Source organism: Anomaloglossus baeobatrachus, chromosome 9 (genome assembly GCF_048569485.1).
Source record: "Anomaloglossus baeobatrachus isolate aAnoBae1 chromosome 9, aAnoBae1.hap1, whole genome shotgun sequence".
NCBI lineage: Eukaryota > Metazoa > Chordata > Amphibia > Anura > Aromobatidae > Anomaloglossus > Anomaloglossus baeobatrachus.
In genome coordinates this window covers 204,758,568-204,776,226 of record NC_134361.1, presented here as the reverse complement: position 1 = coordinate 204,776,226, position 17,659 = coordinate 204,758,568, and the positions used below count along the sequence as shown (strand labels likewise).

The window sequence follows — 17,659 nt, the reverse complement described above, 5'->3', positions numbered from 1 at the left end:
GGGACCTGAGCTCTTAAGGCCACTTTACATGCAGAGATAAATCTTTGGCAGATCTGTAGTTGCAGTGAAATCATGGACATATTGTTCCATTTGTACACAGCCACAAACCTGGCACTGATTGTCCACAATTTCACTGCAACCACAGATCTGCCGCAGATTTATCTCTGTGTGTAAAGTGGCCTTTAGGTCCTGCTCACAGGTCTGCACAGCTGAAGACCAGTGAACCAGAACCAGCCGACGCCCGGCTCACACCACTAAACAGGATAACTACCAAGACCGGGAATCGCTGGAGCTGAAGCTGAATCTATCATTGGCGCATACAGGAAAGAAGCCATGCTTTAAACAGGGACCTAAGCTATTAGGTCCCGCTCACAAGTCTGCAGAGCTGAAGACCAGTGAACCAGAACCAGCCGACATCCGGCTCAGGCTGAACAATCCAGAAACCTCACAATGCTTGTCAGATTCTGTGGTGTGAACAGAGTCTGATGACTGTGGAGACACGGGGATCAGTGGGTGCTCTTGTCCGCTGACCCGGCCGCCTTTAGAAAGACAGCATGGCCAAGGGCTCATCCCAACTGAACGCCCGACCTCCTTAACTGTGGGCGGAACACTACTCAGACAATAAAGGATGTGGGAATCACAATATTAAGACTTTATTGGATCCCCAAACAATTAAAGGCATATGGCACATAACCAGCAAAACCACAGAATGTAACTGGCAACAGAGTCTCACCCTTCCGCTGGCTCACCAGGGATTAGAATGTCCGTGCCTCAGAGCTTCCAGAGCTACTTACTCCAAACCAGCAGCACCCCGCTTTCGCGGGCACCCACCGAGAATGGAATAACGCCACATTTAGGAAGCTGGCTGAGGACCGCAAAACTTGTAGTCAGGTGACTGGATTGTCCCAAGCTGGATTCCTTCCTTACGTAATCCTTGATATCTCAGCCGAATCCTTGCATTCGATGCTGAAGTCCATGTAGTATTATAATCCAGGTTCGGTTATGGCTTGCCAATCGCATCCGCAGATCCTAGATTGGTAGCATGTAGCAAGAATCTACCCGGACAATGGACAGTCCTCCTTCTTATACCCCTGAGCTCTCTATTCAGACCACTGGGGTCTTCACGATTGGTGGATGAGACTGGGCTTTTATTGGCTAGATTTCAAGCCGTATCCAAAATATCCCTAGTATTAATGGTCTCTGGCAGAGACGAGGGAGAGACAGCTAAGTTACATCGCATCTAGCAATACAATTGGAGGTTTGTATAATTGATTGGTCTGGGTATCTGACCTTCACTGGCCAAGGCAATTACATGAGTCAACAAGAACTTTAACACTAGACTCCAAAGAGTCTTGTAGAAACAATGAGGGGCTTATTCCCCGTTTATAAACAAACTATAATCATGTCTGATTGAATTTTAAGAAACTTAACCCATGCTAGGCACTGACAGAGTCCATGTCGTCACAATGACGTCATGCTGGCGGGCGTGTGCAGACTCGAACATCGAATGACACAACCATTATTGTATACCATTGCTCCGGATGAAGAAAAAGAATCCATCTTCAGATCTTCGCTATTAAGGATATGTGCACATGGAACTTTCATGGTATGGAAATTCTGCAGCTAATTCCAAACAGCAAAATCTGCACCAAAAAGTGGCAATTTCATCGTGGTAATGCTGCTTATTTTCCCCCTTGCACTGAAAAATGTGGAATCTGCAGCAAAAATTGACTTAATAAGGGCACGGCAGGTCAATTTTATCGATATGAAGTAAAAGCTGCATTAAAAATACCCTGCACATCCCACTAGGTGCACATGTCCTACTCCTAACACTTCCCTGGAAGCCCGGGATTCCCTGGAACCTTAGGTTTTCCGATAAAACAGCAGCAGCGTATGCAACTTTTTCCATTACAGTACACTATACACACTTTCCACAATGATTTTTCAGGGTAAAATTGTGAGTAGGGGTCCCCTAAGGATGGCAACATTTCACAGATTCCTGAATGGTCAGAAAGTTGGAGTTGCTTTAATAAAAATAACTTGTCTATTACATGTCAAAAATGAGATGTCTATGACCAAACTATACAATATTGTAAAATGATACCATATACTGTGCAAAGAGAATCACATATATGTATTACACATGTACAACTAGACACCATCCATTATAATGTCCTGGACATTTATAAAGACATCAGCGCTGCAATTATACAGAATACTCAGATAATCTGCTCTGGACTGCAGAGATACTTGCAGCATATGATGAGAGCAACATTAAACAGAGAAAGGTATATATATATATATATATATATATATATATATACCTTTCTCTGCTTAGTGTTGGCTCTCATCATGTGTGTACTGTGCATGTATGTGCAGACTGCGCCTGTGTGTACATTATGCATGTGTGTACTGTACATTATATACGGACTGTGTTTGTGTGTACAATATATATATGTACTGTACATTATATACGGACTGTGCCTGTGTGTACATTATATATGTGTGTACTGTACATTATATATGGACTGTGCCTGTGTGTACATATATATATATATATATAAATATATATATACATATGTGTGTGTGTGTGTGTACTGTACATTATATACAGACTGTGCCTGTATATACATTATATATATGTACTGTACATTATACATGGACTGTGCCTGTGTGTACATTATATATGTGTGTACTGTACATTATATATGTGTGTACTGTACATTATATACAGACTGTGCCTGTATATACATTATATATATGTACTGTACATTATACATGGACTGTGCCTGTGTGTACATTATATATGTGTGTACTGTACATTATATATGTGTGTACTGTACATTATATACGGACTGTGCCTGTGTGTACATATATATATATATGTATATATAAATATATATATATATACATATGTGTGTGTGTGTGTACTGTACATTATGTATATACATTATATATATGTACTGTACATTATATATGTGTGTACTGTACATTATATATGGACAGTGCCTGTGTGTACATTATATATTTGTGTACTGTACATTATATATGGACTGTGTCAGTGTGTACATTATATATATAGATATGTGTGTGTGTACTGTACAATATATACGGACTGTGCCAATGTATACATTATATATGTGTGTACTGTACATTATATACAGGCTGTGCTGTGTGTACATTATATACAGGCTGTGCTGTGTGTACATTATATACAGGCTGTGCTGTGTGTACATTATATACAGGCTGTGCTGTGTGTATATTATATACAGGCTGTGCTGTGTGTACATTATATACAGGCTGTGCTGTGTGTACATTATATACAGGCTGTGCTGTGTGTACATTATATACAGGCTGTGCTGTGTGTACATTATATACAGGCTGTGCTGTGTGTACATTATATACAGGCTGTGCTGTGTGTATATTATATACAGGCTGTGCTGTGTGTACATTATATACAGGCTGTGCTGTGTGTACATTATATACAGGCTGTGCTGTGTGTACATTATATACAGGCTGTGCTGTGTGTACATTATATACAGGCTGTGCTGTGTGTGCATTATATACAGGCTGTGCTGTGTGTACATTATATACAGGCTGTGCTGTGTGTACATTATATACAGGCTGTGCTGTGTGTGCATTATATACAGGCTGTGCTGTGTGTGCATTATATACAGGCTGTGCTGTGTGTATATTATATACAGGCTGTGCTGTGTGTACATTATATACAGGCTGTGCTGTGTGTACATTATATACAGGCTGTGCTGTGTGTACATTATATACAGGCTGTGCTGTGTGTATATTATATACAGGCTGTGCTGTGTGTATATTATATACAGGCTGTGCTGTGTGTACATTATATACAGGCTGTGCTGTGTGTACATTATATACAGGCTGTGCTGTGTGTACATTATATACAGGCTGTGCTGTGTGTACATTATATACAGGCTGTGCTGTGTGTACATTATATACAGGCTGTGCTGTGTGTACATTATATACAGGCTGTGCTGTGTGTACATTATATACAGGCTGTGCTGTGTGTACATTATATACAGGCTGTGCTGTGTGTATATTATATACAGGCTGTGCTGTGTGTATATTATATACAGGCTGTGCTGTGTGTACATTATATACAGGCTGTGCTGTGTGTACATTATATACAGGCTGTGCTGTGTGTACATTATATACAGGCTGTGCTGTGTGTACATTATATACAGGCTGTGCTGTGTGTACATTATATACAGGCTGTGCTGTGTGTACATTATATACAGGCTGTGCTGTGTGTACATTATATACAGGCTGTGCTGTGTGTACATTATATACAGGCTGTGCTGTGTGTACATTATATACAGGCTGTGCTGTGTGTGCATTATATACAGGCTGTGCTGTGTGTACATTATATACAGGCTGTGCTGTGTGTACATTATATACAGGCTGTGCTGTGTGTATATTATATACAGGCTGTGCTGTGTGTACATTATATACAGGCTGTGCTGTGTGTACATTATATACAGGCTGTGCTGTGTGTACATTATATACAGGCTGTGCTGTGTGTACATTATATACAGGCTGTGCTGTGTGTACATTATATACAGGCTGTGCTGTGTGTACATTATATACAGGCTGTGCTGTGTGTACATTATATACAGGCTGTGCTGTGTGTACATTATATACAGGCTGTGCTGTGTGTACATTATATACAGGCTGTGCTGTGTGTACATTATATACAGGCTGTGCTGTGTGTACATTATATACAGGCTGTGCTGTGTGTACATTATATACAGGCTGTGCTGTGTGTACATTATATACAGGCTGTGCTGTGTGTACATTATATACAGGCTGTGCTGTGTGTACATTATATACAGGCTGTGCTGTGTGTACATTATATACAGGCTGTGCTGTGTGTATATTATATACAGGCTGTGCTGTGTGTACATTATATACAGGCTGTGCTGTGTGTACATTATATACAGGCTGTGCTGTGTGTATATTATATACAGGCTGTGCTGTGTGTACATTATATACAGGCTGTGCTGTGTGTACATTATATACAGGCTGTGCTGTGTGTATATTATATACAGGCTGTGCTGTGTGTATATTATATACAGGCTGTGCTGTGTGTATATTATATACAGGCTGTGCTGTGTGTACATTATATACAGGCTGTGCTGTGTGTACATTATATACAGGCTGTGCTGTGTGTACATTATATACAGGCTGTGCTGTGTGTACATTATATACAGGCTGTGCTGTGTGTACATTATATACAGGCTGTGCTGTGTGTACATTATATACAGGCTGTGCTGTGTGTACATTATATACAGGCTGTGCTGTGTGTACATTATATACAGGCTGTGCTGTGTGTACATTATATGCAGGCTGTGCTGTGTGTACATTATATACAGGCTGTGCTGTGTGTATATTATATACAGGCTGTGCTGTGTGTACATTATATACAGGCTGTGCTGTGTGTATATTATATACAGGCTGTGCTGTGTGTATATTATATACAGGCTGTGCTGTGTGTACATTATATACAGGCTGTGCTGTGTGTACATTATATACAGGCTGTGCTGTGTGTACATTATATACAGGCTGTGCTGTGTGTATATTATATACAGGCTGTGCTGTGTGTACATTATATACAGGCTGTGCTGTGTGTACATTATATACAGGCTGTGCTGTGTGTACATTATATACAGGCTGTGCTGTGTGTACATTATATACAGGCTGTGCTGTGTGTACATTATATACAGGCTGTGCTGTGTGTACATTATATACAGGCTGTGCTGTGTGTACATTATATACAGGCTGTGCTGTGTGTACATTATATACAGGCTGTGCTGTGTGTACATTATATACAGGCTGTGCTGTGTGTACATTATATACAGGCTGTGCTGTGTGTACATTATATACAGGCTGTGCTGTGTGTACATTATATACAGGCTGTGCTGTGTGTACATTATATACAGGCTGTGCTGTGTGTACATTATATACAGGCTGTGCTGTGTGTACATTATATACAGGCTGTGCTGTGTGTATATTATATACAGGCTGTGCTGTGTGTACATTATATACAGGCTGTGCTGTGTGTACATTATATACAGGCTGTGCTGTGTGTATATTATATACAGGCTGTGCTGTGTGTACATTATATACAGGCTGTGCTGTGTGTACATTATATACAGGCTGTGCTGTGTGTGCATTATATACAGGCTGTGCTGTGTGTGCATTATATACAGGCTGTGCTGTGTGTGCATTATATACAGGCTGTGCTGTGTGTACATTATATACAGGCTGTGCTGTGTGTACATTATATACAGGCTGTGCTGTGTGTACATTATATACAGGCTGTGCTGTGTGTACATTATATACAGGCTGTGCTGTGTGTACATTATATACAGGCTGTGCTGTGTGTGCATTATATACAGGCTGTGCTGTGTGTACATTATATACAGGCTGTGCTGTGTGTACATTATATACAGGCTGTGCTGTGTGTACATTATATACAGGCTGTGCTGTGTGTGCATTATATACAGGCTGTGCTGTGTGTACATTATATACAGGCTGTGCTGTGTGTACATTATATACAGGCTGTGCTGTGTGCACATTATATACAGGCTGTGCTGTGTGTATATTATATACAGGCTGTGCTGTGTGTACATTATATACAGGCTGTGCTGTGTGTATATTATATACAGGCTGTGCTGTGTGTGCATTATATACAGGCTGTGCTGTGTGTGCATTATATACAGGCTGTGCTGTGTGTACATTATATACAGGCTGTGCTGTGTGTACATTATATACAGGCTGTGCTGTGTGTACATTATATACAGGCTGTGCTGTGTGTACATTATATACAGGCTGTGCTGTGTGTACATTATATACAGGCTGTGCTGTGTGTACATTATATACAGGCTGTGCTGTGTGTGCATTATATACAGGCTGTGCTGTGTGTATATTATATACAGGCTGTGCTGTGTGTGCATTATATACAGGCTGTGCTGTGTGTACATTATATACAGGCTGTGCTGTGTGTACATTATATACAGGCTGTGCTGTGTGTACATTATATACAGGCTGTGCTGTGTGTACATTATATACAGGCTGTGCTGTGTGTACATTATATACAGGCTGTGCTGTGTGTACATTATATACAGGCTGTGCTGTGTGTACATTATATACAGGCTGTGCTGTGTGTACATTATATACAGGCTGTGCTGTGTGTACATTATATACAGGCTGTGCTGTGTGTACATTATATACAGGCTGTGCTGTGTGTACATTATATACAGGCTGTGCTGTGTGTACATTATATACAGGCTGTGCTGTGTGTACATTATATACAGGCTGTGCTGTGTGTACATTATATACAGGCTGTGCTGTGTGTATATTATATACAGGCTGTGCTGTGTGTACATTATATACAGGCTGTGCTGTGTGTATATTATATACAGGCTGTGCTGTGTGTATATTATATACAGGCTGTGCTGTGTGTATATTATATACAGGCTGTGCTGTGTGTACATTATATACAGGCTGTGCTGTGTGTACATTATATACAGGCTGTGCTGTGTGTACATTATATACAGGCTGTGCTGTGTGTACATTATATACAGGCTGTGCTGTGTGTACATTATATACAGGCTGTGCTGTGTGTACATTATATACAGGCTGTGCTGTGTGTACATTATATACAGGCTGTGCTGTGTGTACATTATATACAGGCTGTGCTGTGTGTATATTATATACAGGCTGTGCTGTGTGTACATTATATACAGGCTGTGCTGTGTGTGCATTATATACAGGCTGTGCTGTGTGTACATTATATACAGGCTGTGCTGTGTGTACATTATATACAGGCTGTGCTGTGTGTATATTATATACAGGCTGTGCTGTGTGTACATTATATACAGGCTGTGCTGTGTGTACATTATATACAGGCTGTGCTGTGTGTACATTATATACAGGCTGTGCTGTGTGTACATTATATACAGGCTGTGCTGTGTGTACATTATATACAGGCTGTGCTGTGTGTACATTATATACAGGCTGTGCTGTGTGTACATTATATACAGGCTGTGCTGTGTGTACATTATATACAGGCTGTGCTGTGTGTATATTATATACAGGCTGTGCTGTGTGTGCATTATATACAGGCTGTGCTGTGTGTACATTATATACAGGCTGTGCTGTGTGTATATTATATACAGGCTGTGCTGTGTGTGCATTATATACAGGCTGTGCTGTGTGTACATTATATACAGGCTGTGCTGTGTGTACATTATATACAGGCTGTGCTGTGTGTACATTATATACAGGCTGTGCTGTGTGTACATTATATACAGGCTGTGCTGTGTGTATATTATATACAGGCTGTGCTGTGTGTACATTATATACAGGCTGTGCTGTGTGTACATTATATACAGGCTGTGCTGTGTGTGCATTATATACAGGCTGTGCTGTGTGTGCATTATATACAGGCTGTGCTGTGTGTGCATTATATACAGGCTGTGCTGTGTGTACATTATATACAGGCTGTGCTGTGTGTACATTATATACAGGCTGTGCTGTGTGTATATTATATACAGGCTGTGCTGTGTGTACATTATATACAGGCTGTGCTGTGTGTACATTATATACAGGCTGTGCTGTGTGTATATTATATACAGGCTGTGCTGTGTGTACATTATATACAGGCTGTGCTGTGTGTACATTATATACAGGCTGTGCTGTGTGTACATTATATACAGGCTGTGCTGTGTGTACATTATATACAGGCTGTGCTGTGTGTACATTATATACAGGCTGTGCTGTGTGTATATTATATACAGGCTGTGCTGTGTGTACATTATATACAGGCTGTGCTGTGTGTACATTATATACAGGCTGTGCTGTGTGTGCATTATATACAGGCTGTGCTGTGTGTACATTATATACAGGCTGTGCTGTGTGTACATTATATACAGGCTGTGCTGTGTGTACATTATATACAGGCTGTGCTGTGTGTACATTATATACAGGCTGTGCTGTGTGTACATTATATACAGGCTGTGCTGTGTGTACATTATATACAGGCTGTGCTGTGTGTACATTATATACAGGCTGTGCTGTGTGTACATTATATACAGGCTGTGCTGTGTGTACATTATATACAGGCTGTGCTGTGTGTACATTATATACAGGCTGTGCTGTGTGTACATTATATACAGGCTGTGCTGTGTGTACATTATATACAGGCTGTGCTGTGTGTACATTATATACAGGCTGTGCTGTGTGTACATTATATACAGGCTGTGCTGTGTGTACATTATATACAGGCTGTGCTGTGTGTACATTATATACAGGCTGTGCTGTGTGTATATTATATACAGGCTGTGCTGTGTGTACATTATATATGTCACGCTCCCCGGGTCCTCACCCCCGTTCCCCGGCTCACCTGCCACGCTCTCCGCTCCCCAGTCACCGGATTCCGTCCGTCCCAGGGCTCCGGGCCCCCGATCCCGGCGCCCGACAGCTTCCCTGGACCTGGCCGGCTCCCCTGCGTCCTCCTCGCAGCCTCCTTCCCTGGCTTCTGGCACCCGGGCGGCGCGCATGCGCATTAGGGCGCGCGCGCGGTCACTGACCCTTTCTTAAAGGGCCAGCGTCCATTAACAGGAAATGAGGTTGCACAGGTACAGGGTATATAGGGGGTCATTGTCCAAGGGGGCGGGGCCTGATCTTCGTGTTCCCTGAGCTAGGAGTCAGGTCTCTTGGTGTTTATGTGCCTGTACTCACCTATCTGTCTTTGTAGAGCCGTACCTGCCTCGCCATCCAGTCTGCCGTGTCCTGATCCCCGCACGCTGTCCGTCTGCCATCTGACAGTCCGTACCATCCCGGATCCCTGCGGTGACCCGTCATCTTGCTCCAGAGGTTCCGGACCCCGCCTGATATCACCTCGGCCTCCGAACCTGAGCTACGTCACCAAGACCACCTTCTGTGACTCCGTGGTCCCTGGGACTCCTCCGCTGCCTTCTCTTGCACGGACTGTTCTACTGCCCATCAGTGCTTCAGCTGCCGGACTCCCTACCACCATCTCAGAGAGTTCGGTCCAGTGGATCCACCTCCTGGGTCTGCCCGACCGCCCGGCCGTGACAGTAAGATCAGGCCATGGATCCCGCTGCAGCACTAATGGCTCTGCAAGAGGAACTCCAACGCCAGCGTGAAGTCCAGACCCGCATGCTGCAATTCATGACCTCCGTGGACACCCGCCTGTACACATTACAAGCATCAATGACGCCTGCGGCACCCAGGTCCCCCGCCAGGCAAGCCATGGCCCCCGCACCAGTGGCAACCTCGTCAGATGCTTCCCGACTCCGTTTGGCGTCACCTCCTCGTTATGCTGGAGATCCCAAGACCTGCAGGGGCTTCATAAATCAATGTTCCCTTCATTTCACGCAGCTGCCACATCTGTTCGCCTCCGACCAAGCCAAGGTCGCCTTTATAATGTCCCACCTAGAGGGCGAGGCGCTGGCGTGGATGAACCCCTTGTGGGAGAAGGAGGACCCCATGACCAAGGATCTTCAACAGTTCCTGCAGGCATTCCGCAGCACCTTTGACGAGCCGGGACGCGCTTCTGCCTCTGCTTCATCACTCCTCCGCCTACGTCAAGGAACACTGACGGTGGGCCAATACGCCATCCGTTTTCGCACGTTGGCTTCAGAACTCGGGTGGAATAATGAGGCCCTAACAGCCGCCTTCTGGGAGGGACTCTCGAGTCGCATCAAGGATGAGTTGGCGGGTCGGGACGTGCCCTCCACCCTAGATGCCCTGATTGCCCTAGCAACTCGTGTGGACATACGTTTTCAGGAGCGCTCCAAAGAGCTATCTCGTGAGAGACGCCCGTTACGGCATTCATCTCCTCCTCAGAAGCCCTCCGTACCTCAGTCATCAACAGCTGGGAGTCCCGTCCACGAGCCCATGCAGATTGACCGAGTGCGTCAGTCTGCACAACGTAGAGCAGAGCGGCTTGCCCAGGGTCTCTGCTTTTACTGCGGTGAGGGCACACACCTCCTCCGTTCCTGTCCGGAAAGGCCGGGAAACTCCAAAGCCTAGGGTTGGTAGGAGAGGCCACCCTAGGTGCTGGGACTCTCTCTGATCCGGTCACATGGACCGTGCAAGTGACAACGGGAGAGACGCGGTTCACGGCTGAGGCCTATCTTGATTCCGGGGCAGCAGGCAATTTCATCCAGCAAGCCACCGTGGACAAATACCAGGTGCCTGTTATCCCACTCAACAAGCCCCTGGTGATTGCCTCTGTGGATGGGAGACCCCTTTCTGACACCATCTCCTGGACCACCAGGCCGGTTGAACTGCGCATCGGTGCTCTTCACACCGAGAACATCGCCTTCTACGTCCTTCCGCACATGTCCCATCAGATCCTGCTGGGCCTTCCATGGTTACGGACTCACGAACCATCAGTCAGCTGGGGCACTGGCGAAATCACCCGCTGGGGTGCTTCGTGCCATGAGAGATGCCTAAAATCCACACAACCCATCCGACGACCTCCGGTTCCTGAGAACCTACCGGGGCTGCCCTCGGCTTATTGGTCCTTTGCTGATGTCTTTGATAAAAAAGAATCCGAGGTACTGCCGCCACATCGCCCCTACGATTGTGCCATCGACCTGCTCCCTGGAACAACGCCACCACGAGGACGGATATATCCTTTATCTCCAGCCGAAACACGGGCTATGTCGACTTACATCTCAGAGAGCCTGGCTAGGGGATTCATTCGGAGATCCTCCTCTCCTGCTGGAGCAGGTTTCTTCTTTGTCAAGAAAAAAGAGGGCGATTTACGTCCCTGCATCGACTACCGGGGTCTGAATCAGATCACTGTTAAGAACAAGTACCCTCTGCCGCTCATCCCCGAATTGTTTGACCGGCTTAGAGGAGCTCGTCTGTTCACCAAGCTGGATCTTCGGGGTGCTTACAATCTGGTGCGCATCCGCTCTGGTGACGAATGGAAGACCGCGTTTAATACGCGCGATGGACATTATGAGTACTGCGTGATGCCCTTCGGCCTGTGTAACGCCCCTGCCGTCTTCCAAGAACTGGTGAACGACGTGTTCCGAGACCTCCTCTACACCTGTGTGGTAGTATATCTAGATGACATCCTTGTCTTCTCTCCGGACCTCCCAACCCACAGAGAGCACGTACAGCTGGTTCTACGACGACTAAGAGAGAACCGTCTGTACGCAAAGTATGAGAAGTGTGTCTTTGAGCAGTCTTCTCTCCCCTTTCTGGGGTACATCATCTCTGAGACTGGACTGCAGATGGATCCCAAGAAGGTCTCCGCCATTCTCAACTGGCCTCCCCCTTCTGGACTGAAGGCAATCCAACGCTTCCTGGGATTCGCCAACTACTACCGCCAATTCGTCCCTCACTTCTCTGCTCTGACTGCTCCACTTTCCGCTTTGACTAAGAAAGAGGCAAATCCAAAGGACTGGTCGCCTGCGGCCGACGCCGCGTTTGGCTCTTTGAAGCGGGCTTTTGCTTCCTCGCCTGTACTTCACCGTCCGGAGTTGAACCGCCAGTTCACCTTGGAGGTGGATGCCTCCTCCTCAGGAGCCGGAGCAGTGCTCATGCAGAAGTCCTCCTCCGGGAAGATGGTGACTTGCGGATTCTTCTCCAAGGGCTTCTCAGCGCCTGAACGCAACTATACCATCGGGGACCGAGAGCTCTTGGCAGTCAAACTGGCACTGGAGGAATGGCGCTACCTCCTGGAAGGTGCAGTGTATCCCGTGATCATCTACACGGACCACAAGAACCTAGAATACCTGCGGTCCGCTCAGCGACTGAACCCACGGCAAGCCAGGTGGTCCTTATTCTTTGCCAGGTTCGACTTTCAGCTTCACTTCCGACCCGCGGACAAGAATGTACGCGCTGATGCCTTGTCCAGGTCTTTCATGCCCATGGAGCAGGAGGAAGAGACTACCCAACCCATCATCTGTCCTAGCAACATCATTCCGGTGGCCCCTGTTACCCTAGCCCAGATACCGCCCGGGAAGACCTATGTCTCCGATACCGACAGGCAAAAAGTGTTACACTGGGGTCATGCCTCAAAAACAGCCGGGCATGCTGGTCAGAAGAGAACATGGGGTGCGATTGTACGCCATTACTGGTGGCCATCCCTTCGCACGGACGTCGCTGCTTTTGTCTCTGCCTGCTCCTCCTGTGCCAGGAACAAGACGCCCAAACACTTGCCCCATGGCCGTCTTCTGCCTTTACCGATACCCTCAGTCCCGTGGCAACACATAGCAATGGACTTTATTACGGACTTGCCATTATCCTCCGGGCACACAGTCATATGGGTCGTGGTTGATCGATTCTCCAAAATGGCCCACTTCGTTCCTATGGCCGGACTGCCCTCTGCTCAGGAACTCGCGGAAGCCTATATACATCACATCTTCCGCTTGCATGGCTTTCCATCCCACATAGTGTCCGACAGAGGAACTCAGTTCACCTCCCGCTTCTGGAGGGCTCTATGCAAACATCTGGGAGTGACTCTGGACTTTTCTTCTTCTTACCATCCTCAGTCTAACGGCCAAGTGGAGAGGGTCAATCAAATCGTGACCTCATACCTACGTCACTATGTCAACGCCCATCACGACGACTGGTCCTCGCTTCTACCTTGGGCTGAATTCTCCCATAACCACCACGTCAGTGAGTCATCCTCCGAATCTCCCTTCCATGTTGTTTATGGACTCCAGCCCGCCGTCCCATTGCCTATATCCCCTTCATCGGATGTCCCGGCTGCTGATACTGCAGTTCGTGACTTTGCTACCATTTGGGACTCTGTCAAAGCGTCCCTTGGGCGCGCTTCCCAGCGGATGAAGAAACACGCTGACAAGAGACGTCTGGATCCTCCGTGTTTCTCTCCTGGTGACCTGGTCTGGCTTGCTTCCCAGTACATCCGATTGAAGATACCTTCCTACAAGCTGGGTCCTCGCTACATCGGGCCGTTTAAGGTCCTCAGCAAGATCAATGAGGTATCCTACAAGCTACAGCTCCCGGCCACGATGAGGATACCCAACTCCTTCCACGTCTCTCTGCTCAAGCCGGTTGTCCTTGGTCCCTTCTCCGCTGCTGCCAGTCCGGCCCCTCCTCCTATTGCCGATGATGACATCTATGCGGTAAGGGATATCGTGGCCATGAAGACCGTACGAGGTCGACAGTTCTTCCTGGTGGACTGGGAAGGGTATGGTCCTGAGGATAGGTCTTGGGAGCCCAGGGAGAACGTGGGCACTCCTCTTATCCGTGCCTTCATGTCCCGGTTGCGGGGAGGGGGGCGTGGGGGGGGGGGGTACTGTCACGCTCCCCGGGTCCTCACCCCCGTTCCCCGGCTCACCTGCCACGCTCTCCGCTCCCCAGTCACCGGATTCCGTCCGTCCCAGGGCTCCGGGCCCCCGATCCCGGCGCCCGACAGCTTCCCTGGACCTGGCCGGCTCCCCTGCGTCCTCCTCGCAGCCTCCTTCCCTGGCTTCTGGCACCCGGGCGGCGCGCATGCGCATTAGGGCGCGCGCGCGGTCACTGACCCTTTCTTAAAGGGCCAGCGTCCATTAACAGGAAATGAGGTTGCACAGGTACAGGGTATATAGGGGGTCATTGTCCAAGGGGGCGGGGCCTGATCTTCGTGTTCCCTGAGCTAGGAGTCAGGTCTCTTGGTGTTTATGTGCCTGTACTCACCTATCTGTCTTTGTAGAGCCGTACCTGCCTCGCCATCCAGTCTGCCGTGTCCTGATCCCCGCACGCTGTCCGTCTGCCATCTGACAGTCCGTACCATCCCGGATCCCTGCGGTGACCCGTCATCTTGCTCCAGAGGTTCCGGACCCCGCCTGATATCACCTCGGCCTCCGAACCTGAGCTACGTCACCAAGACCACCTTCTGTGACTCCGTGGTCCCTGGGACTCCTCCGCTGCCTTCTCTTGCACGGACTGTTCTACTGCCCATCAGTGCTTCAGCTGCCGGACTCCCTACCACCATCTCAGAGAGTTCGGTCCAGTGGATCCACCTCCTGGGTCTGCCCGACCGCCCGGCCGTGACAATATACAGGCTGTGCTGTGTGTACATTATATACAGGCTGTGCTGTGTGTACATTATATACAGGCTGTGCTGTGTGTACATTATATACAGGCTGTGCTGTGTGTACATTATATACAGGCTGTGCTGTGTGTACATTATATACAGGCTGTGCTGTGTGTACATTATATACAGGCTGTGCTGTGTGTACATTATATACAGGCTGTGCTGTGTGTATATTATATACAGGCTGTGCTGTGTGTACATTATATACAGGCTGTGCTGTGTGTGCATTATATACAGGCTGTGCTGTGTGTACATTATATACAGGCTGTGCTGTGTGTACATTATATACAGGCTGTGCTGTGTGTACATTATATACAGGCTGTGCTGTGTGTACATTATATACAGGCTGTGCTGTGTGTACATTATATACAGGCTGTGCTGTGTGTACATTATATACAGGCTGTGCTGTGTGTACATTATATACAGGCTGTGCTGTGTGTACATTATATACAGGCTGTGCTGTGTGTACATTATATACAGGCTGTGCTGTGTGTACATTATATACAGGCTGTGCTGTGTGTACATTATATACAGGCTGTGCTGTGTGTACATTATATACAGGCTGTGCTGTGTGTACATTATATACAGGCTGTGCTGTGTGTGCATTATATACAGGCTGTGCTGTGTGTACATTATATACAGGCTGTGCTGTGTGTACATTATATACAGGCTGTGCTGTGTATATTATATACAGGCTGTGCTGTGTGTACATTATATACAGGCTGTGCTGTGTGTATATTATATACAGGCTGTGCTGTGTGTATATTATATACAGGCTGTGCTGTGTGTATATTATATACAGGCTGTGCTGTGTGTACATTATATACAGGCTGTGCTGTGTGTACATTATATACAGGCTGTGCTGTGTGTACATTATATACAGGCTGTGCTGTGTGTACATTATATACAGGCTGTGCTGTGTGTACATTATATACAGGCTGTGCTGTGTGTACATTATATACAGGCTGTGCTGTGTGTATATTATATACAGGCTGTGCTGTGTGTACATTATATACAGGCTGTGCTGTGTGTACATTATATACAGGCTGTGCTGTGTGTATATTATATACAGGCTGTGCTGTGTGTACATTATATACAGGCTGTGCTGTGTGTACATTATATACAGGCTGTGCTGTGTGTACATTATATACAGGCTGTGCTGTGTGTACATTATATACAGGCTGTGCTGTGTGTGCATTATATACAGGCTGTGCTGTGTGTACATTATATACAGGCTGTGCTGTGTGTACATTATATACAGGCTGTGCTGTGTGTATATTATATACAGGCTGTGCTGTGTGTACATTATATACAGGCTGTGCTGTGTGTACATTATATACAGGCTGTGCTGTGTGCATTATATACAGGCTGTGCTGTGTGTACATTATATACAGGCTGTGCTGTGTGTACATTATATACAGGCTGTGCTGTGTGTATATTATATACAGGCTGTGCTGTGTGTACATTATATACAGGCTGTGCTGTGTGTACATTATATACAGGCTGTGCTGTGTGTACATTATATACAGGCTGTGCTGTGTGTACATTATATACAGGCTGTGCTGTGTGTACATTATATACAGGCTGTGCTGTGTGTACATTATATACAGGCTGTGCTGTGTGTATATTATATACAGGCTGTGCTGTGTGTACATTATATACAGGCTGTGCTGTGTGTGCATTATATACAGGCTGTGCTGTGTGTACATTATATACAGGCTGTGCTGTGTGTACATTATATACAGGCTGTGCTGTGTGTACATTATATACAGGCTGTGCTGTGTGTACATTATATACAGGCTGTGCTGTGTGTACATTATATACAGGCTGTGCTGTGTGTACATTATATACAGGCTGTGCTGTGTGTACATTATATACAGGCTGTGCTGTGTGTACATTATATACAGGCTGTGCTGTGTGTACATTATATACAGGCTGTGCTGTGTGTACATTATATACAGGCTGTGCTGTGTGTACATTATATACAGGCTGTGCTGTGTGTACATTATATACAGGCTGTGCTGTGTGTACATTATATACAGGCTGTGCTGTGTGTACATTATATACAGGCTGTGCTGTGTGTACATTATATACAGGCTGTGCTGTGTGTATACTGCAGCAGGACATGTGATATGTAATAAGGCAGCCAGTAATGTAATATACAGAATAAAGTAACGTGTCAGGATGTTGTGTAATAGAATCCACACTGAGCTGTGCAATGTAGCGCTATCGCCCTGCAGAGACTGACACCGCACAGATACCTCGAACAGCCGGGGGATGTGCCTGTCTTGCAGGTAGTCCTTGGCTTCGGATGTGCCCATGGTGCCGCAGCAGCCACCTCTCCCTCGGTCCCAGCCTGCAGCCACCTCTGCGCCGCCAGTGTCGCCCCTCCGCCGCCTCCTCTCTCCGGGCTCCGCTCTCTGCTTCTCTGCCACCTCCTCCTGCGCTGCCTGCAACTGCCAAACTGCACCCCCCGCCCGGGGACTGAGGGGCATCCCAGACCCCACTGACCCCTCACTGCACCCCCCACACTGC

General features: G+C 46.6%; 1 protein-coding gene across 1 annotated transcript in view; it reads right to left on the bottom strand.

The window, feature by feature from the left end:
* AK1 (adenylate kinase 1) overlaps window positions 1–17,524 on the bottom strand; it is a 122,972-nt gene extending 105,448 nt beyond the window's left edge. Inside the window, exon 1 of the mRNA XM_075324302.1 lies at window positions 17,386–17,524. Coding sequence (XP_075180417.1) covers window positions 17,386–17,445 — 60 coding nt within the window. The 5' untranslated portion in view covers window positions 17,446–17,524. The remainder of the gene's footprint in view (window positions 1–17,385) is intronic.
* Between the last annotated feature and the right edge of the window lie 135 nt (window positions 17,525–17,659).